General features: G+C 36.7%; 1 protein-coding gene across 1 annotated transcript in view; it reads right to left on the bottom strand.

Moving 5' to 3' along the window:
• The window catches only part of COMMD10 (COMM domain containing 10), a 116,841-nt gene that overhangs the window by 93,885 nt on the left and 1,367 nt on the right, over positions 1 to 21,589 (bottom strand). The window contains exons 2-4 of the mRNA XM_010002361.1: positions 19,397 to 19,507; positions 17,723 to 17,878; positions 204 to 314 (exon numbers count right to left, since the gene is read on the bottom strand). Coding sequence (XP_010000663.1) covers positions 204 to 314; positions 17,723 to 17,878; positions 19,397 to 19,507 — 378 coding nt within the window. The remainder of the gene's footprint in view (positions 1 to 203; positions 315 to 17,722; positions 17,879 to 19,396; positions 19,508 to 21,589) is intronic.

Here is a 21,589-nt window from a genome sequence, read left to right as displayed (position 1 = left end):
TATTACATTACGTCCCAAAGAGCAGGTAACACGGCTCTCTGTCTACCTAATATGTATGCAATCACAGCAGTACTTCACAATTCCAAGTGCTTACTACAATTTTATGAAATACAAAAATGAAAACACTGGCAAGACTAACAACAACCAAGAGCTGCAGCTGATGCCTCAGAACATTCAAATTCTGCCACGCATGCATTTCTTACCTTTGAATCTTCATTGCTTACTCCCAGCTCCAGCACAGCTCGAGGAGATTTCAGCTTTGCTTGCATGGACTCTGCCATTTGAAGATTAAGCTGCCACCCAATTGTTTCAAGCTATAAAACACCAAATTATATTACAATCAGATAGTACAGAAGCACTCAGGTCAACTTCCAATATTGTAAATGGTTGTGTGTGAGCAAATACAGTATCAGGCTCTACAGATGCATTTTTATACAATGCATATTCTGCAAATTCTCCTTGACACCAAGACATTTCCTTCTCCCTCTTGCAAAGTTTATCAGTTCAAACTATCTATGACCACCTGAAATAAAGTTACTTCATATGCCTCAGATCTGCTAGAATCAATCCATAAAACACAGCTAAGGATCCAAAACGAGGTAGTTTTCCACTTCCTTGGGGAAGTCTATCAGCAAAGCTGCAGATCCAGTTTTCTTTCATATTTATTTTTCTTTTAGCAAAAAGAAAAAAAAAACCACCAATAAATGGTAAACAAGGTAAAAATGGTAACTTTTTCATCAACAGATCTACTCATATTTGCTCTACCATATACTGATGTTAATCACAAAAATAATTGTGCTGCTTTTAAAATTGTTACTACTGAAAAGCCAAAAAACTGTTAAGTAGTAAGCAGCAGAATTTTTAATAGAAAGCTACATAAAAATATATTTTAAATTGATTTTTAGTCATTAATCTAAAATTACATTCAAACATTATCAAGCTACACCTCACACAAAGTACACAATAATAGAAGTCTTTCAAACTAAAAAACCAACACTGCCTTCTTGAACACAGGAAAGTAGAATATAAAGTCTTACTATCAAACAAGTTAATTTGCATACAAGTGGTTTTAATCTAGTGTCTCCCCTCTGCTAGTAAATATTGTGGCTGACTTGGTAAAAGTGAACACATGCCAGATTTCAGTTAATCTCTAACCAGTCACACAATTCAGCTATAATCATGAACAGCACAAAGCCATCCCAGCGGTGCTGAACTGTGAACAGCAGAGAAGCCCATACATGCCCGGCCCCCTACAGGGACAGTCATCTCTAGATGAAAGACAGGAGAGAGAGTGAGTGGCAGAGACATCTTCCAAGAGCACAGCACAAAGACAGGACTTCCAAAATTTATCACAGCTATACTATTTACGCATTAAGGTATGTTACATTGCATTTCTTTGTATAGCTCATCAACACTATACCAATTTTGTCACAAACGCTGAAAGGAACATGACTAAGCACACCAAAAGGAAAATTATGTGTAATGACCCATTAACCACCACTGCCTGGCCAAGTACATTAGGACATTTAGCCTGGACAAAACAAAGGTAATGCAAAGATAGACAGCCTCTGACTTTGTGTACAGCCATAGGAGTAAGACAGTAGGAAGAACTTCAGCAGGTTAGCCTGCAGTCTGTCAACTGCCCTGCAATAAATGCCATTTTTAGGTGTCATTCTCTGGTAAAAATGAGGAAGTTTACAAATTAATTAAATTTATGAAAGTATGCATAAAACACAGGCACAGCTAAAATGCTGCAAATCTGGTCTATCCCATTTTGTGTTAGGTGTAGCTTTAGTAATAGAATGCACACAGCCTATGAACTTAAGGTGCTTTAAAAAACAAAGGTCTTAAATTTTACCTAAAACCAGACTAATTTTAATAATATGTCTGTTTTGATTTCTCTAGGAAGTTGGTTTATGAAAATACAAGGTCATTGCTCAACCCAACCAAAAGTGCAGCATAATCCAAAGTGTACTCTGTGGATGTGCTCAAACCAATCCCTCTAAGGGACAAGTCTCCCGAGTCCTGTGCTGGCCAGTATCTGGAATCTTCCAGGTAATTATACCAGAATGACACAGCTGGAAAACACTTTTCTCTCAAACTCCAATACATTGAAGTAAAGAAATCACCTCTAGTTGTCTCAGAAGCACAAAGGTCTAAGCACCTGGTGTTTAGATTAAGAAAGAAGTTCGGTTCAGCTAAAGAACCTTACAAAAATTGATAAAGGCCAACACAGAAGGACCCAAATGCAGACTTGCGGGCTAGAGGTGGGAACAGCCCAAACGAGGCAACAGGAAACACTGCCACTTAACCACTAAGGTCACACCCTGAGACCATGGACAAGCTCTGGAACATGATGGCTTTCATACTGCAGTCACTAAGGTTCAAGGCCCACACTCCTCAATTTTGAAAGGATTTTTTATCAGTTACTTAAACAGTTTATTACAGTAGTATGGAAACCAAGTCCTTGGGCTAGCACCTCATCCAGGATTAAAAAAAAAACACGCCACTAGAGACAAGAACAATATCCTAGGAAGCCTGACTTTTAAAACTTCTGTAAACAGTTATACAGTGTACACAGCATGGAAAACAAACTATGAAAAGTAAAGAAATTCAAATTTATGTCTTCTGTTTCATTTTTAATATGCATCTACCCAGGAATACTGTAGAGGGCTCAGAGCAAATACAATATACAGGGCAGAACAGCGGCCTGAGTTTATAGCTGAACACCAGCCATAACTCTTATTTAATATTGATTTACTTTGTTTTCCTGTACGATTCATGTTGTCTTTTTTGTTTTAAATATAGTTGAATGAGAACAAGTTTTGATTAACAAATAGCTCCTGCCTAAGGCTTCATCATGGCCTGCCTATTTATCTTCTGGAAAGAAAAAATGTAGCATATTTTTCTGTAGTTGTGTTTACTTAGAAGACATACAACATTCTGAAATACAAATTAACCTTTTGAGAGCAGTGACATGTTCCTGCGTGGCATTTGTGTCAACTCACAGCATTTGGTAGCCACAAAGTGGTAGATATTTAGGGCAAATTTTTTTCAAAAATGAAAGGACAACAAAATTATTTTTCCTTCTGATATTAGAAAACACAGTGCCAGAATCTACAATTTATTACCTGAAAAGCATTTAGTAGGGAGAGAAGTATTTATCCATGAACCAGTATGAAAATAAACCCATGTTTTTAGTTACAGTAGACCTTCAGTTTCTTCTTACAATTTATATTAGCAGTTGAGAAACGTGCATGGTACCTTGTCACTGCAACAATAAACACCACTGAAAATGTGCTATTTAGAGCTGTAAATTCTCACTGGTATCTCTGGCACTTACTTAACCTCAGGGTTATGTTTAGAAAATGAGAAAAAGGTGCCAGTTGGAAAACAAGGAAAGGAAAACAATAGATACTAAATAAAACCTATAGTAAGCACCTATGAAAATGTTTCAGATTTGCTCCATAAACTCTTTGGTTTTTCCAATGAAGCTATGAGGAAGCTTTTGATGACCCCTGTAATCCTCACTTCCTGTGTCCATTTTTTCCACTCAGGCTTCTGAAGACAGCTAGGTCTATCAGGAGGAACTTAGGTACTTTTCCCTTACAGCACCTACTCAGTACTTGCTGTAGAAAAGATAAGGTGTTAAACCTGCTAAACCAGCTCTGTATACCCTACAGACATAGTGCTTCTCAGTAGACATTGACATCTGTCCCAGAAGCAGATCACACTGGAGAGCTGCCAGTCTTCTGACTTCATCTATAGATCTCATCTGACTGACTTCATCTATAGATCACAAACACCTTTACATGTACATAAATATATCCTCTGCGTTCTGTCTATGATGAAGTCTACGATGTCCATAGTCATTTTACTCCAGTGTAAAAGCTGGGAGCTTCCAGCTCACGCCCACTGTCCTGTCCACCAGACCACTTTCCATACTAAACAGGAGAGCATAGTATTTTATATATTAGGACATCACCAGCAATCTAACTTAACTATGTTGAAATGTTTGGTTTAAAGTTACCCTCCTCGAAAAGCATATATGCATCAAATGTCAAGTCAGCTTTCAAAGCTCATCAGATAGGAACTTTAAGCATGATCCACTAAAGGAGTTCACATAGCCAAAATTGCCATTAACAGAATCTACCATATCCTTCATCACTTAGACCCTATTATGTTTTTACATACTGTTGTCTCTTGCTTGCACATTTTCACCACACTTTTGTCTGCCCATAAACACTATTACAAATTAAACCAAAACTGAGAAGACATACAATAAATCAAAGTGACAAGTTTCTATACTAGTTGTCAAAAAATCAAAATACTTTTTTACAACTACAGAAAGATATTTATATTACACTTTTTAAAGAGAAATCAAAAAAATGTTCATCAGGCTAAAAACATCAAAGAAAAACCAACCACCTTAGCTGTACCAGAAATCACCCTATCAGACTCAGAAACCAAGGACTATAACTTTGAGAGTGAAGGCAAGCTAGAGTCCAGAACACAAATGTTGTAGCATTCCACCCTGATGGACCAAGAACACAGCCAAAGTTACTGAGAAACTCACATGGAAAAAAATGTTAGCAAGGACTGTAATTTGGGAAAAGAAAATAAGTGGGAATATCAGGAGAAAAGGGGAAACTAGAAACTGGAAATAGAATTTCAGAGAACATGTAAGCACTTAAAATGCCTTCCCTAATACTTCCAACTTCACCCATTCAAAACTTCTGGAAGAGGGTCCAGTATTTTTAAGACAGGAGAGAGTAAAAGGGAAAAGGAAAAATGCTCAGTCAATACCAGAACAGGGAAAGGAAGTTTTTGGGGTTTTTTTTGGTCTTCATTCATATACTGAGATCACATCTCCTGTCTGTCTCTACACTCATGAAGACTGGGAACTTGTTTAATATGTAAAGCTGAAATATTAACATAAATTAAGTGCTCTAGAAGGTGAAGTTTTCTGAAGGTCATTGAGTATCATTGCCAGTCATTATAGAAGCTATAGAAAGCCAGTGTTACTGCCCTCAGAATTCACTGATGTGGCACAAACAGCTTACTTCTTTTCATAACAGAAGCAGGATGACATAATACCATGGAAACCACTGTTTCTCCTCCATGGATGTAGAAGACCAATGAAGGAACAGGTCCAACCAGGTAGTGGTCCTGACACTCCTATTGACTTGTGGTCTCCCAAAACAAGGAACCGTTGGCTGAGAAGTGAGAGTGTAGCAACAAGAGAACGTCTCAAACACATAAGAGAAACTTTTCCCTGAAATGAAACCTCTCAGAAAGGGAAGGAAACAAAGGGAAGATTGTTGAGGAATACTAGGAGACTATGAAGAGTCACAAGAACTGAGCTGAAGACAAACCATGAGAGAGAACAAATAAAACGTGCCACATGGCAAAAACTGGGGAAAAGATTAAGAGGGTAGGGGGAGACCACAACCACCAACCCAGTTCAGGACCTAAAAGACTTGCCATAACCCTAACCCTCCCACCAACCTGCAGGAGCATGTATACTAATTACATAGCAGAACAGGACAACACGACCAATAGTAAATGATGTGGTAACTAAGAGAGGAGATTCCAAAAGTGTTGGGGCAAATAAACAGGGACACACAGCAAAGCTCAGCAGGCTTCCTCTTCACACTGGAGGCCCCCACTGGATGGCCCAACGCTGGATCCAAGACTGGCAATCTCTCTAACTTCTGCTATTCTCTTTCTCTCTCCTAATACCATTACGTAACACAAGGTCTACCCTGATTTTTTTCTATAACTTTATTTCCAGCACAATAGGGTAACCAGCAACACTGTTGCTAGTTTTACCAAGCTTTGTCAGGTATCACCCACTAAGAGTAGTATCCTTGCATGTTTCTGACAAGCTTTATAATCTCACTTAAAATGAAGTAAAGCTGTGCTTTGTCTGAACCTCCTGGGTGATTGCCATTATTTCTGAGTACTGCACAGAGAATTAAAGAGGTTAACCTTGCCCCCTGAGGCCCACACCCACCACGTGGAACAGGCCCAAACCTTAAGAACCTTATCCTAATCTATTGAGCGGGACAGAACAATGCGCAATCCATGATTTGGCATCTATTTGTCCCTTGGAAAGTGCAGTAAGCATTGACCTCAGAGAACATAGGAATTATAATGAGTAAAAAAAAAGCATTGAACCTGCTGGGATTGCAGTATGGAAAACTGAAATTTTTCTAACTGCCAGACATTGAGGCACTTATGAAATAGCCCATCACTTTACACCTCAAATACAAGATATTATGTAGACGTAAAAATTCCACTCAGATTCTTGCAGTCTATTGTCTTGGCAGGACTTGTTGTTGCAGAACACCTAGCTTTCCCTAAACGGAGTAAAATTCTGTGTACTTCATTTCTGTGTAATATTAAAACATAAAATCATAGTCTTCAGTTAATGAGAGAATAATTCTATTCGGAACACATACATGGTTCAGAACATGTGGGTAAATCCAATTAATCAAAACTATATCACTACAGATAACCTGGCTACAGGAAAGATTATGAACATAACCACATAACCATTATTAGCCTCTCAGACAAAAAAATACTGTATGCATTCCTACACAGAGAAAAACAACTGGTAGGCGTTTAGCAAAGAGCAAGAAAAATAATTCTCAACTTAAGAGTTTAATCATAAAGTCTAAAAAGTAAAAAAAAATAAAATGCAGGGCTCTACACTTATTAACAAGTCTGAAGGGCAGAGAATGCAAAAGCAATACTCAATTAGTAACAGGGTTCTGTACTTTCCATGTTTATAGGGGGGGAAAAAGCTTATGAAAGCTCTGGTTTGGAAGGAAACACAAAGCACAAGGCAAATAGCATTTGCAATTTGTGAAGCCTACTACCACTACTACCAAAACAAGTATTTTCAGTATTGCCAAAAGATAATTGTTAAAAAAGAAGTGGTAACATTACCACTACATTTGGTAATGTCTGAACATCAATTATGTGATACATTTTTTCAATTCTATTATTTTGATTAGGCCACTGTCAACGGTTTAGTTTGTTTGGACTTTTTTTTAAAAGCAATAAAATCTTGCAAAAACATGTGCCTTTTTTTGAGAGCAAAAGGGTTTCACTACCCCGAACTTGCTAAGGGGATGTTGAAGCTTTTCAGCATGTGTGATGAGAATGTTAAAGCAAAGTGAGTGTGGCCCACAGTCAGAATCAAAAGGCAGGAGAGTAACCTTTAGAATAACTAGGTCACATGCTGTGAATACTGAGAAGACTTGTGTATTAAGAAAGCTATGGTATGATACTAAATTTTATTCATCTAGTTCACAATGCACATATCAGCACAGCACAGCTGAAAACAAATCTCAATAACCCTTCTGAAAATTTGACTCCTGACACAAAACCGGGTGCTTCTACTAGCACTATCTCTTGAGGTACTTACTGCTGGTGCTGAAGGATTTGATTAATTTGGGCATCTGTGTTCTTGGTTGCTGGCAGTTTCCTACGACACAGTATGGTGGTTTAAACTTGCATAGCTGAGAACCAACATCCAAGTCCTCAGACTTTGTGACAAGACTCAGTCACTTCAGGGTAGTTTAAGTGCATGTATAGTTACTTTCCTTTACAGGCAGCCTGATTAATTTGGGAATGGGCTGAAGCAGTGTAACTAACCTGATTTTTGTGAGGTTTTTGAAAACTGCATAATAGAAACAGAATACCAAAATGTAGTTCTTACTGACTCATTCTTTACAAATACCACTGAAAATTGTCCTCTGTCAGGCAGATGTCTAACAAATTATTTCACACAAAGTAGGGCAGTTACAGTAATGCAGAAATTAGTTTCATGCTCCACTCATATATAGGCCCACTTGTTTGATTTTTCAGATACTTAAATCCTTATTTTGAGATGCCATTCAGTTCAAAATTATTTGGCATTTGTGATAACTTAAATGATTCTGCACATGATATGCTTTTCATATCCAAAGGAAAAAAAAATTACATCCTTGCTTCTATAAATTTTTTTTCTGTAAAAAAAGCCAACAAAATAATGTGCTAGTGTAATGGCTCTATTTTTCAGAGTTACACTCTCCTCACTTTTTTCAACCAAATGTGATATATCTTCAGGAGCACCGTTTCAAGTTAACATGCAGCAACTACTCATGGAAGTTCAGCTTAACTATATAAATGCTTCTAATATACTTAAAAGGTTACTTTGATTCACAGTCTGAAGTAAACACTAATAACTTAAGATTCCCAAGTCTGAACTTTGACTATTGTGGTTGAGGTAAGTAACTAACTCCATAGAAAAGCGCATATCAGGGAGACAAAAACCCAACTTTCAAGAGCATTCTTGAGGAAGACATTTATGATAGCTAGAGAAACAGAGTTCAAAAACTACCCTCAAATAGCACCAGTGTGAGCAAAAACTATTAAATGCTTTAAAGATGGAGCCTGAAAAGTTCAGAAAGCACACTGTATGATGTGGCTGCTTGCAGTAATGGGGAAAACGAGCAACTCTTAGAAAGGAACCTATCCTGCAACAATCACAGCAACAGAAAAATGAAATCCTGTTTTAACAAAATCAGAATTTGTCTTTTTAACTCAGATACTAAGGCACTCATTTTAGCTATCTTCCCCCTTAATTTCAGAGGAACAGTCCAACTTTGAAGATTAAAACATTTCCTGGAACAATCTGAAAGAGCTGTTTATGTCACTTAAGAGGTCCATAGTATTACTCTCACTGAAGCTGTTACGAACAGTGAAGTGAGAGATAATAGGATATGAAAGACATATTCAGCAAATCTTGGTTCTCGTATTATCACAATAGCACTTGTCACACTGATAAAAAACATTTAAGAATGCTTTCCAACTAATAAAATATTTTAAGGAAATAAATAATCCATAACAAAATAATTTTTTCACATGTAGGTCTTTCACTTAGAATATGCATCTCACTTATTCTAACCAAATAAACAAAAAGAAAATTAGCATGGCTACCTTTTCACTCCATTTAATTCTTGAAAGAGCAACTCTTTAGTTCCTCCACTGGAGGCAAGTACTCCTCACTTCAAGTAGAACAAGAAAGTCAGTGTGCTAACATTTTAAAATTTGTGCCTCTGCTCATCTTCAACAATCCAATTAGACAAAATGTAAGAAGTCATAATTACATAAATGAGTACCTTTCATATAAAGAAAGTACTGCAACACATATTATTAATAAACTGTCAGCTTTGTATGGATGGGAGAGGACTAAAGGTGTATGACATTATGAAAGCATTGGTCTACAATGCGCTACTCTAAGTTCAGACCTGTGCAATCACACAAACATAAAACTAGAGCAAACCATTAAGTCTGCTCTCTAAAATTTATGGCCTAGGATTCCAAGTCCACTGTCCATCAGCACATTCAGCATTGGAGAATCAGAACTTCAAATTAGATATTAAAACATCAATTTTGGCTGCTGTGATGATGAAAATAATTTAAGTAAGGGGCCAAGAGAAGGATGACAAAATCTGAACTACTCTTCCTGTCTGCTTAAGAAAATAATGTTAGTGTAAAGGAGACACCAGCAGGATTAAGTCAAAAGTGCACTCAATATAACAGATAAAAGGTGCATATTTTTAGAAGAACGTAATGACTGACAGACACAATTTGCCAATCATCACAGGTAGAGTTTTCATCACAGAAATACTGTGTAATCAGGAAGAGAGTGTTTCTTTTAAGATAAGTTCCAGATCAAACACCAGTTTCCTACTGATGGGAAACTCTAGCACTGTGGGCAATGGAGGTGACTGCATTAACACACCAACTTCTATTCTCTGTTGTTACTACTAACTTCAGTTATATTAAGATGTCATTAATGTATCTGAAGAAAGTTCTAGATGTTGCAGCTTCTCTTCAGTACACCTCACTGCAACAACTGTTCCATAGGTGAGGAAGTCTGCAGTCACACAGCTGGATTTTCACATTGGTTGTATAAAGCTTCTCACCACTGTCCTCTACTACATTTTCAATAGAAATGGACAAATCTGATGGTATACAGTATTTCAAAATCTGTCTCCCTACTAGACAAAAATATTCAAATTCAATACATTTCAATATCCCAATTTAATAAATAGATTACTGAGGCATCCTGTGGTTTCAGTGGAGAGTACTCTCAGAGGCAGATTTAAAATTGGTAAGACTCAATTTTGATAGAGTCACAGATAGAACTACCAGCATCTTCACATGGTAGTATTAGGCAAACCTTCAAATTGAACTCAAGACTCAGAGCAGGCACCACAAAAAATCATATATAACTATCAACAAAACTTGATCTACATCCACCCTACCATCAAATGAAGCTGGGTTAATAGTTGCCTTTTTTTTTTTTGTAATGAGCATGGAAGTCTGTAATTAAAGAGAGTCACAACACATATACATAGCCAAGTTAACTGGAGGTTGCATAGTAAACTACAGTGCCTCTTACAAAACTTTAAGACCAGACTTTACAACACTTACAGTCTGAGGAGGCACAGACTAATTTTTTTGTATGGATAGGAGAACCTAGGGAGAGAAGGGTGTTTAGGACCCCCAGAGATCCCAGGGGCAGAACAGAGAGGGATCTGTATTCCCTTCCATTTGCTGCCATACTGCATAAAAGCCAGGAGTGTAGGAAAGCCATTCTTTCCTTCCTCCTTTGGGGCATCTTGGAGAGAGGCTGGTGCTCTTTGTCTTCAGCTGCCACATGCTCTGCAGGATCCAACTGCATGATGGCAAGAGCCCTGGCCCCTTTTCCCAAGCTGGCTCTGCCACTAGGGACTTTCAGACACTTCTGGCAGCTACCAGTGAAACTGGGTTCTGTATATATTTGTGTATTTGTCTTTATTACCTCACCTGTTGGTATCCCCTCCCTGTTCTAGTAAACCCGTTCTAGTTTTACCCCCAACCTTGAAGTCTCTTTTCCTTATTGCTCTTTGATCCTCCCTTGGGAGGGTAGCAGGGAGAACAGAGAGCAATTCTGTTCTCTGGGGTTTGGTTTGCCCTGACCACTAGACAGACAGCAAACTTAGTGACAGCTTTGCAAAGTACCTTACTCATGTAGCTATAAGAAAACAACAACCAATGGTTGCACCTTACCTGTCTAGTCAGAACTGAATGCAATGTCAAATCCAAATCTGCCTTAATCTCAAAGATACTGGAAAACCATCAGCAAACAGACAAACAAATCAAAACAAAAAGGAAAGGAGCCGCTGTTTTTCACCAGTATAAACAATCATTTTCTAGGATCTGAAAAAGCAGTAGCTATAACAGTAAGTGTAAAGAAAGGATCAGATTGGCTCAGACAGACAGGGAATTTACAGAATCCTGTAAAAATATTGATCAAATAGAATACAATTCCCAAAGGAGAAAATTACTAAAATCTAAAAAAAACCCAAAAACCCAACAAACCACCACCATCAGCCTAAGAGAAACTATTTAGATGGCATTGTATCATAGCCGCAAAAGAAGATACAGTACGATCAACAGACTAAAGACAGGTTGGGCCAAAAACCCGGTCGAATGGTTAAACAAAGTGAGTGGGATAGAGAGGCACTTAAAGAGAGCCACAGACCATGAATTTATTGCTGCGCAGCTCTTGGACCCCTCACCATAATCTTCCCTAGTGCTATCAGTAACTTCAGGAGACAGAAAAAAAACAATAAAACAAGAAGCAATAACTGTTTTTAAATTAATAAACTGGAATTTTCAGCTTGCAATTAATGCTAGAAAAAGCAAGAGAAGCAAGACAAGAAGCTAGTACCTCAATTAGCTCTCAGAGAGGATGTGAATAGTAAGAGCATATTTAAAATAGGAAAAGCATAAGATTTAACTCTAAAAGAAAAATCTATGCAAGTCTATTTGGTGAATATGTAAGATGAACAAGATTCTTCGTCCAAGATTGGCTCTTTCCTGGAAAGTTACTTCATCTGACTTCCTATTTTTGTCTGAAAGGATAAAGCCCTGTTTCTCTTCAACAAGCCTTACTTAGCACATATGCCAGGAAAAGTGATATTTTTAGACTTCCTCATTTGATATTCAAACCAAAATCACTCACATATTGAATCTCTGTATTTAAAAAAGGAAAAGACACACAAAGTACCAGTGTACTTCAAAAGAAGAGGAAACTAAAGAAATAATATTATGTGAAATTGATACAGCAAGACAAGTGCTAAGAAGCAACATCTTCAAAAGACTTTTCCCTAATTGAAGTTATTGCAGGTTTGCATCTTCACATAAATTAAGTGATATGCAGCTAGCTTGAAAGTAAACAGAAGGGTCTGTATGACAAACATTTGAAGCAGTGTTCCAGTTTCCAAAACCCAAGCATTTAGAGATCCACTTTATGCAAAAGGTGAAAGTGTTTGTTGTTGTTCTCTACCACTCTCCAGGAAATTTGTGGGCATAAAGTTGCAGTAAACATATGCACCGGTCTGAGAGCACTTACATGGAAAAGTCGGATCTGACTGGCTCTTTTATCCAAGAGAAGAATATATAGCAAGGTCCAATGGAGGGAAGATGAAGTGAAATTTTAATTAGAGATAAGATACACATTTTTATAAACATAAAAAATAGTCCCAAAATTACCTGTCATTTCAAGCACTGAAATCACAACTAGACCCCTGTTTCAAAAGCTCTTTTACATATTGAATGAAAGTTATGGTTTGTCTTACACAGAAAATTATACAAGATAAGCATGTTACTCTTTTATAACCTTAGAAGATGCTACTTTACATGTAGGAACAGAATAAACGTTTCAGATTTTTTTAAGCATTCTCAAAGTGTACCTTCTTCCAACCTTTATCATGTCCTCTTTCTTGCAATCAGACAGAAGATGGAAAGAAGGACAGGAAGAAACTACTTTTAAAAACCCTTGATAAGTGGTACCTAAAGATTGTAACCAATGAAAATGCCTGCTAACAAAACTAGGCAAGCGGAGGATTAAAATTACTCAGTTGCGCTGTAGCTAGCTATTAAAATACACCTCAGTAGGCTTAAAACTGTACCTTTCATCATTTGTTTTCTTTGCCACAGTCTGTCACAGCATCATATAATGCAAGTTGGTTCACAATTCATTCTAACAATGCCCATAGGTAGAACAGTCTCTGTGACCTCTGGCACTCTAAGAATGAGTAATGGATCAGACACTAGCAAGAAATGGAAATATTCTTTGTTAGAGCCATAGTACTCCTTATTTTGCATTTCTTTTGGTATCAGATTTTCCCTCACAACACACACATGCAGAGCACACTAATTCTCAATTCTCTTCTTTTTTGTCATAACCACCATAGCACGTGTTTCAGAGTATTTACTTAGATGTGACAGCATTCAGCAAATGGAATTTGGCATATTTACACCCCTTACATATGTAATTTTATTTATGTAATTAGTATGTATATTACATATAGACCCCTTAGCAAGAAGGCTAGTTTCTGAGAAAACTAGTTCCAAAGTTTTTGCCATATGGCTTCAAACAGCCAGTCAAGATACAGAATTGACAGCTCTGTCAAGAATTTTAGAGACATAATTTGACTTGTTTCATTCCCACGCATCATTATATTAAGTAATGCTGTCTGAAGGCTATAAAAAACTTTTCCTGCTTGGCAACATAGGACTCCTATCTTTTTTTATTATCTATATTTTAAAGATACCCTGAATAGTTTTCCAAAACAAGAAAGCTATGGCATTTAGTTTGACCTGCCTTTAAAACACACAGATGTATACAGAGTACCAAAAAAAGTACAGAGAACATAATATGGGGGGAGGAGATGAAAAGCAACAGAATCAGTGAAAAATTGCCATGAGGATTAAGAGTGAACACTACTAAAAACCTAGCTCTTTACAGGGAGGAAAAAATACATTTTAATCTGATTAATGCATCCTGATTTCTAAACTGAAACATTATCAAACAAAGACTTAAAAACTGCCTAAGACTGGTATCAGACTATCATCACAATCATCCTAGAGGCCAAATAAAGAACACATTCAGAGAAAAAATTGATACCAATACCATCATTCTAATTCACTAGTATTAGATAATACAGCAGAAATAACATAATAAAGGCACTGCCACATGAGTGAAGATTCAAAGAATCAATTAATGCAACAGGATATACATAATTAATAACCCTGTGCAGCTGAAGACTGCCTACAGCTCAGTGAAAAATAAAAAAAAATTACATGAGAAAATTATCACATAGTACAGATTTAGTTTAACTTTACAGCTCTTATTCACTTTTCAAGACAATAACAACCTATCAAGTAAGCAGTCTGCAGCAAGAAATTTTTGAAGATTTATGTTTAAAAATGAATACTTTTCCTCCATCAATTAGAAGTAGTGCTCAATATGCTACAGAAAACTTCACCTAACCAGTATTCTGGGAAATCCTTTTTCTCTTGCTCTAACAAACTTCATTTGGCTTGTAATTCTAAGGAAGCTATCAGCTAGTGCATTACCACCTACACCTCTCGCATAGAACTGACAGACCCAGAACCCAAAATACTAGTTTTTAACAAATTGTAGTATGCAGGCAAGAAGAGAATCTGGTTGAAGAGAAATAACATGACAATACAGGCAAAGTATCTGTAAGAAACTACTTCTCACAGTAACCACTGGTCTGGAATCCAAATCGAGCACTGCTGCAAACTGAAAAATGCAGTGGCCTATCCTCTCAAAAGCAGTGATGAGCTTAATTAATTAGTAATATTATGAAATAATAACCCTGGACAAACAGCTCCCCAATAGTTTTGGCCATAAGTTAATGAATCCTCAGTTCTTCCTTCAATTTACCCAAAGGTTCCAATGTTTGCATGATGTGTAAACCATACCTCTAAATAAAACAACTGACAATCATTTTATATTGTCTTAAAACAGAAATGAAGGATTTGTGTTTGGTCCTTCTCACACAGGCTACAGAAAACAGACTTAATGGCAGCATTTCAGTATTTCCAAAATACTAAACTTCTAAGTATCAGACACAAGAAGAGACTCAGAATTATTTTGCAAGTTGGATTCTAGTAGAACACCTTAAAAGAAAGAGAAAATCCAGTGAGATCTTTCTTAGTTATACTGCAAACTCTATCCTGTACACAGGTTCCCTGAACACCCTCTCATGCTGGAACAGAACTATCAAGGTCTCAGTAATCCTTATTATGACACTGATTCTGCATTTGGATCCAGATGAGCAATCCCATGCATACACCCACTAAAGCCATCAGAAAGAAAAATCAGAGGTGGTAGGTGTACAGAAAAGCACATAGTAAGCACAAGCATGAAATACTGACATATAATCTGATTTCTAAACTAATATGTAGTCCTGAACATCACCTGAATAGGTAAAACCCCCTACCAAACATGAGTAACAACCAAAAAACCCATATACATCTGTATAAGAAAAAAAAATAAATTAATCTGTATTCATAGAATCACATAATGGCTTGGGTTGGAGAGGACTTTGAAGATCACTTCATTCAACCCTCCTGTTGTGGGCAGGGATGTGTCACTACATCATGTTGTTCAAAGCCCCATCCAGCTCAACTTTGAACACTTCTAGTGATGGGGCAACCAAAACTTCTCTGGACAACCTCCTCCAGTCTCTAACCACCCTCAGTGTAAAAATAAGTTATTCCTTATATCCAGCCTAAACCTTCAGTTTAAAATTGTTGCCTCTTGTCCTGTGACTACAGGCTTTGCTAAAAAGTCTATATTCATCTTTCTTGTAAGCCCCCTTTAAGTGTCAAAAGACCACAGTAAGGTCTCTCCAGAACGTTCTCCTCTCCAGGCTGAAAACCCCCAACTCTCTTGGCCTTTCATCATAGGACTGAGAAAGTAAAATTCAAGCTCAAAATCAAACTACACCATAGAGTCTACACTCACACTCAAACTGATACTCAACTTGCCATCTAGTCTAGGAAAAAAAAAAAGGGTGAAATGATGGTTTAACTATATGTAGAGGCACACACCTCCATTTAAACCTCCCATCATGCTAAAAAGCAATGCACTCTGATATTTTGGCAGCTGTGTTTCTGCAAGCTTAAAAACAAATCACAGCTTAAAACTGCTTTATATGGGATGTAAAATACTAGTAAAATGGCATTCTCTTTTATAAGATCACAGTGAAGTCACAAAGAATCTAAAAAACTCTCACATATACTGTAAGCATTGTAAGTTGCAGGACTTACAAAACTGCATACAAGAAACAGAGCGATTTCATCCCCAAACTAGGTCACAGAAGGACCACAGGTGTGCATGGTACAAGCTCCAAGTAAAAGAGGATCAAAGGTGGTATAATTAGATTTTCATATGCCAAAGAGTCAGCACTAAAATATATATTAGTGCATAGTCTGTCTGAAGAAAATCTCAGACAGCTGCTTTGCAGGGTATCTTCAGAACTGTCTTCCATTCTGCACATTTACACTGTTGTCTTGGAAGTTAGCTTTATAATCTTCCATAACTTCACTTTGTTTTCAAATTACTTACCTCCTTCAATGGACAGTTATAATTTCCTATATACTCACAATATCACTTAAGCTTTGGGACTTTTATGCTTGGCATTGGTAAATACTATCTCAAAAAGGCAGAAGCCCAAAATGTCTCTTCAACTCAAATTTTCTTTGCATATTTACATCAGTCATTTACTTGGTTAGGTTCATGAGTTACTGTAATTTTGCACATGAAAATTCTACAAATTTGGTGTCAAGAATTACAGTTTTACAAAGGATGAAGCTTAAATACCTTACAAAAATTATCTGTGACACAATTCTGAGTATCTTTAGTCTGCTCCACAGACTAGATCTTGTCTTTGATCTTTGAGATCTTGTCTTCTCAAAATTCTGGGTTTATTTTGGAGTAAACCTGCTGGTATAAATTTTGTTGTTCTGTCAGTGTATCTTGTGCACCTTATATATAAAATCTATTTTCTATGTATATTTTATTCGCCAAATAATAAAGAAACAAAGAGTCTTATTCCAACATACTACAGCAATGATACAAAGCGAGAATAATTGAATCAGTATTCCACAACTCTTTTGAACCATTTGATCCTGTCTAACATCAATGTGTTCTCTACACATCTTCTAGTCCAGCTTAAGGCTTATTAGGAATCAAAAGAAGGACGTCACTATACCTTATCATAAATGTAGACATTTAATGAGACAATTTTATGACATAATGAGACTTCCTTAGCATGCACCAGTTTTAACTGTTAACAGGCACATATGAAACAAGATTATTATTCCATTATAGGAAAGTATCTCAAAATCGTAGTAAGTTTCTCACAACATGCACCATCCAACCAGCTTACAAAATTGAAGATGGCAGGAGCTCAGATACACTTTAAGTACCGAGTATCAACAGGCTGATGAACTAAACCAGTGAGCTAAACCACAACTATTCATGAGCACATTTTAACATTGCCCTATTGTAAAGCATGTTCACAAACATATAAAAATGCTAAGTAGGCTGAATTACTTCACATTCCTAAATACAGACAGGCTCCAACAGTTACAGCAGCTCAGCTAACATGTAACATATCTGTCAGATAACAGAACTCCACTGTTTCAATTCCATTTTTCTACTCCCTACTAAGTAACCCTTCAAATTTTCAAGTACATTGGCTTGTCACAAACTTTGCATCTTAGTTTAAACTCCTTGCTTTTAAACAAACCTGCATAGCTTTATTATGTGTTAGAAAAAGACATTATGTCTTACCTTCTGAGGTGTCAAAACCCTCTGTCTGAACTTTTCAATCGTATCTTGACCTGCAACTGCCCATGCACTGGCAAATGCTTCAGCTTTGTCTTGATCCAGGTGAATGCTTTGCAGCTGTTGTTGCAATGAAGCAGGCTTCAAATTGTGATAGACTGCCTGATAAAAGGAAAAATAACTGCTGTTGTTGGGTACCGTTCTGTAAGTTGTGCCAGACACACTCTACCACAGATGGCCACCATGTTCACACAAGATTTTTCCTAGCAATTCTGCTGTGGGAATGCAAGCATTCTGTTCATCTTAAGTCTCTGGCTGAGAAGACAGAAAAGCATAACTATGTCAAATCTTGATTGTATTTCAAAATGCAATACTCCAGATTACTCTTCTCAAGATCTATAAACTATGAAAAAGTGCTTATATAAGCTAGATGTATCCACTGCACATTACGACAAAGCAGCTATTACTGAAAAAAACTTGTGATTAGAAGTCAGTTGTTATCATGAAGAAAGGACAACTTTTCTAAATTCACACTGTTCAAGAATGCCTCAACTACAAAATAATATTCTGAAAAGACAGGAATAGTCTGCCAAAATGCAAGTTAGATATAAGCTGCCTATCAGCATCAATTTTTTGTGGTAAACACTCTACATAGCATGTTGGTCTCCTCTTTCAAAATAGGACTTTGTCAGCACCAGGATGGGGAGAAAAAAAGAAAAAAAGAAACAACTCACGCAGCAAAGATTATGCAACAGCCTTAGTAGCTATAATGTGGTCAAAGAACAAAGGGCTGCGAGAAAAGTTATACTCTGACAGAGCAATCTGCTTCTAAGCTATTAAGAAGTACACTTGTAAGAGGAAACACCAAAGGGACTCTTCTTTGGACAGATACTAATATCTTTCCCTTTTATTTTTTAATACAAAATAAATTCTAGAGGAGACTTAACTGCTTTTCTTGTTCACCTTCAGAAATTATAATATAAATTAAGCAGTCTAATGAAATCAAGGAATAAAGCAGTAAAGTTTGTTGTTTGGTTGAGATGAAAATTCAAATTTCAGTCTGGATGTGACCTCAGGTTTCGTTTTGATTTTTCAGTGGATGTGAACCATATGGAAGGAATGTTTTTCTATTTTCTTTCTAATCATGTAGACTGCAGAACCACAAAAACTTCTCAGTTTACAAAATATTTAGCTCTACACCATGCAGTCACCAGCTCATCCAGATGCTACATCAGGTTCAACTACTCACCTAAGTACAGGCTGCTTCTGCACATGACAGTTTCCCATAACTGACACTTCATGTAACTTAAGCAATGCACAATAATGACACCTACTATTTTCCTTAAAGGAATAAAAAAAAATGCCCAGCTAGCTTACTTACAGTGAGTAAAGAGGGAAGACTACGTATCATAATAATCAACAACTCTCAGAAAGCAGAGCTTGCTTTCATCATCTAAAGTTATATTAGCTGGACATTCACTCCACAAATGCAATGAGTCCAATCCCAATGAGGAAGACATGAAAACAAAAGCAGTAAAATTATACCTCTAAAACATACATAATACACTACAGAAATACTTTTTCACTAATTCCTTTTTAATTTGACTTCTATATTTTTAAAATCCTCAATTGGTTAAAAAAATACAAATTTATCAATTCATAAGAATAGAAATAAGGTACCTGTTCCAAAATGAATGATACAGTTTCCAGAACTAGATGAAGATCCTGCTTTTCCAATGAAAAAGCAGTTTGAAGTTTTTCTTCTTCTTCTTCACTAAAGCTACTTTCAGCCTGAAGCACAAAAATGGTTAGTCCTAAGATTCCATTGAACTTCCAAGAACATGCTTGCCCAAAAAAACCAAAACCTTTCTCCCCCCTTCTTATAAACATGGTTGCTTTTAAATAGAAATAACAAAGTAAAGCTCTTTTCCAACAGAAAAATACAGTGTAATACCTCTCACTAAAAATCAAAATTAAAAGCCAACAGTATCAGATGAAAATTTACCAGGATTACTTGAAATATGTTGAAAGAGAAAGCTTTCTCTTTGCACCTAAGACATACTAAATAAGTATTTTTCTTCTAACTGTCTGATGATATGCAACAATATTTATAAATAAAAATGAGAACAGTAAGAAGCGAGTTACTTGGATTAGAACAAAAAGAAAACAGAAGGCAAAACTGTAGTGAAGTCAGTTACACAAGCCTCTTCCACACTCTTCTTAAAACGACCCATGCTGTTACATAGAAAATAAAGGCCTAATACATGCTAATTTTGAAAGTCAGATTTGAATCCATAGCCTACTGAACTACTGAAGTTTACTGAGAATGTGCTAGACTTTAAAAGTACAGCAGTTATATTTATTGTACCACAGCAAATTAAATAGTAATCTAAATGCAGATATTGCCATCTTTGAAAATGTAATTACTAGTAAATCTATTTCACAGACATCAAAATACCATATTTAGACCACTTAGTAATCCAAAACTGCAAAGCTACACAAAAAACGCAATTGAGCTGTCAGAATAAACAAAATGAGGCCATTGCAGAAAAACTTCAATGATAGCAACATCTGTAAAAAGAGCATCAAAATCGAAGCACTGTTTGAATCTTTAGCTGTGAGAAGGAAATGCAGTTAAGACAATTAAGCTTATTTAAAGTTTGCAATGATTTAACATGCCCTAGAGTCACATGCTTGGGAAAGACCAGCTGAAAGATTAATGAGATTGATGGAGTGGGCTAAATTAAAAAGACCACACCACCCCTTGTAAACTATGAATAAAATTGTAATGAGCTACTAAATGAGTAGCTAAAAAAAAAAAGTTGATAACACTTTACAGTTACCAATTAGTTAATATCCATGCAAAACAACTGAGAAAACTCTCTGCAATAAAAGCAGCATCCAAGCTAATAATTACGGTAAGAATAAAATCAGCAACTGAATCAAATAATCAAAACACTTTTTGCAGACTCAGAATTATTACAGAATTTAAGACATTTGCATTTTCTCTCCATCCTGCTCCTAACTGGTTATATTTTAATATCTAGTTTTTCTATATGTGTATTGAAAATAAATTCTGTATTTTAAAATATTTCTTCCAAACATGAAACAAGGGAATAAACCATAATCAACATAGAAAGATAATTAAACTCAACAAAATAATTTCTGTTTTAAGATTTATCTTACAGCTTTCTCAGCAATATTTAGTGCCAATGTTACATTTAACCTCCGTTTGACTTTTTGGTCCTGTGTGATGAAACTGACTACTGATTTTCTTCCTTTTTTTCATGCATTATTTGATCTACAGTGAAAAAAATAATAAAAAAGGAAACTTTTTGTAAAGATGAGAAAAACATCCACTTAAAGTTATGGACTTAATTTTTAACCTCAGTTCCACAAATGGCCTTGGTTGATGGACATTCTCATTTCTTCCAGAAATGAGGAAAAAAAAATAATTACGTATGCATGTATTCTTTCCCCTGTGAGGGCAAGAGGAGAGTTTGTACAAACAGCTAAGGAACGAGCATCTCCCCTGACAGCGACACCAGCCTGGGGAGACGATGGAAGCGGGTTACGACAACCATTACTAGTCCTCTTTTTCATCACTAGTTCTCAGCTTATTCACCCAAAATAGTTCTGTTTAATTAATTAAATTGAGGTCGAAAAATACACTAAAAATTGAAGCAGTTGTCCCTCAGAGAAGCTCCTGAGGGGCACCTGCCCCACGAGGGAGGGGCTCCGTGTCCCTGGGCCAGAGCAGGGACAGAAGTCCCGGCGCTGCTCCCTCCCAGCCCAGGGCAGGCGAGGCCCGGCTGCCGGGAGAGCAGCGGAGCTCGGCGGGCCGCTCTGCCTCGGCCACGCCGGTGCTGCCTC

This window comes from Chaetura pelagica, unplaced genomic scaffold, assembly GCF_000747805.2.
Source record: "Chaetura pelagica isolate M959 unplaced genomic scaffold, ChaPel_1.0 scaffold387, whole genome shotgun sequence".
NCBI lineage: Eukaryota > Metazoa > Chordata > Aves > Apodiformes > Apodidae > Chaetura > Chaetura pelagica.
The sequence above is the reverse complement of the archived record's forward strand: the minus strand, read 5'-3'. Positions and strand labels throughout refer to the sequence as shown.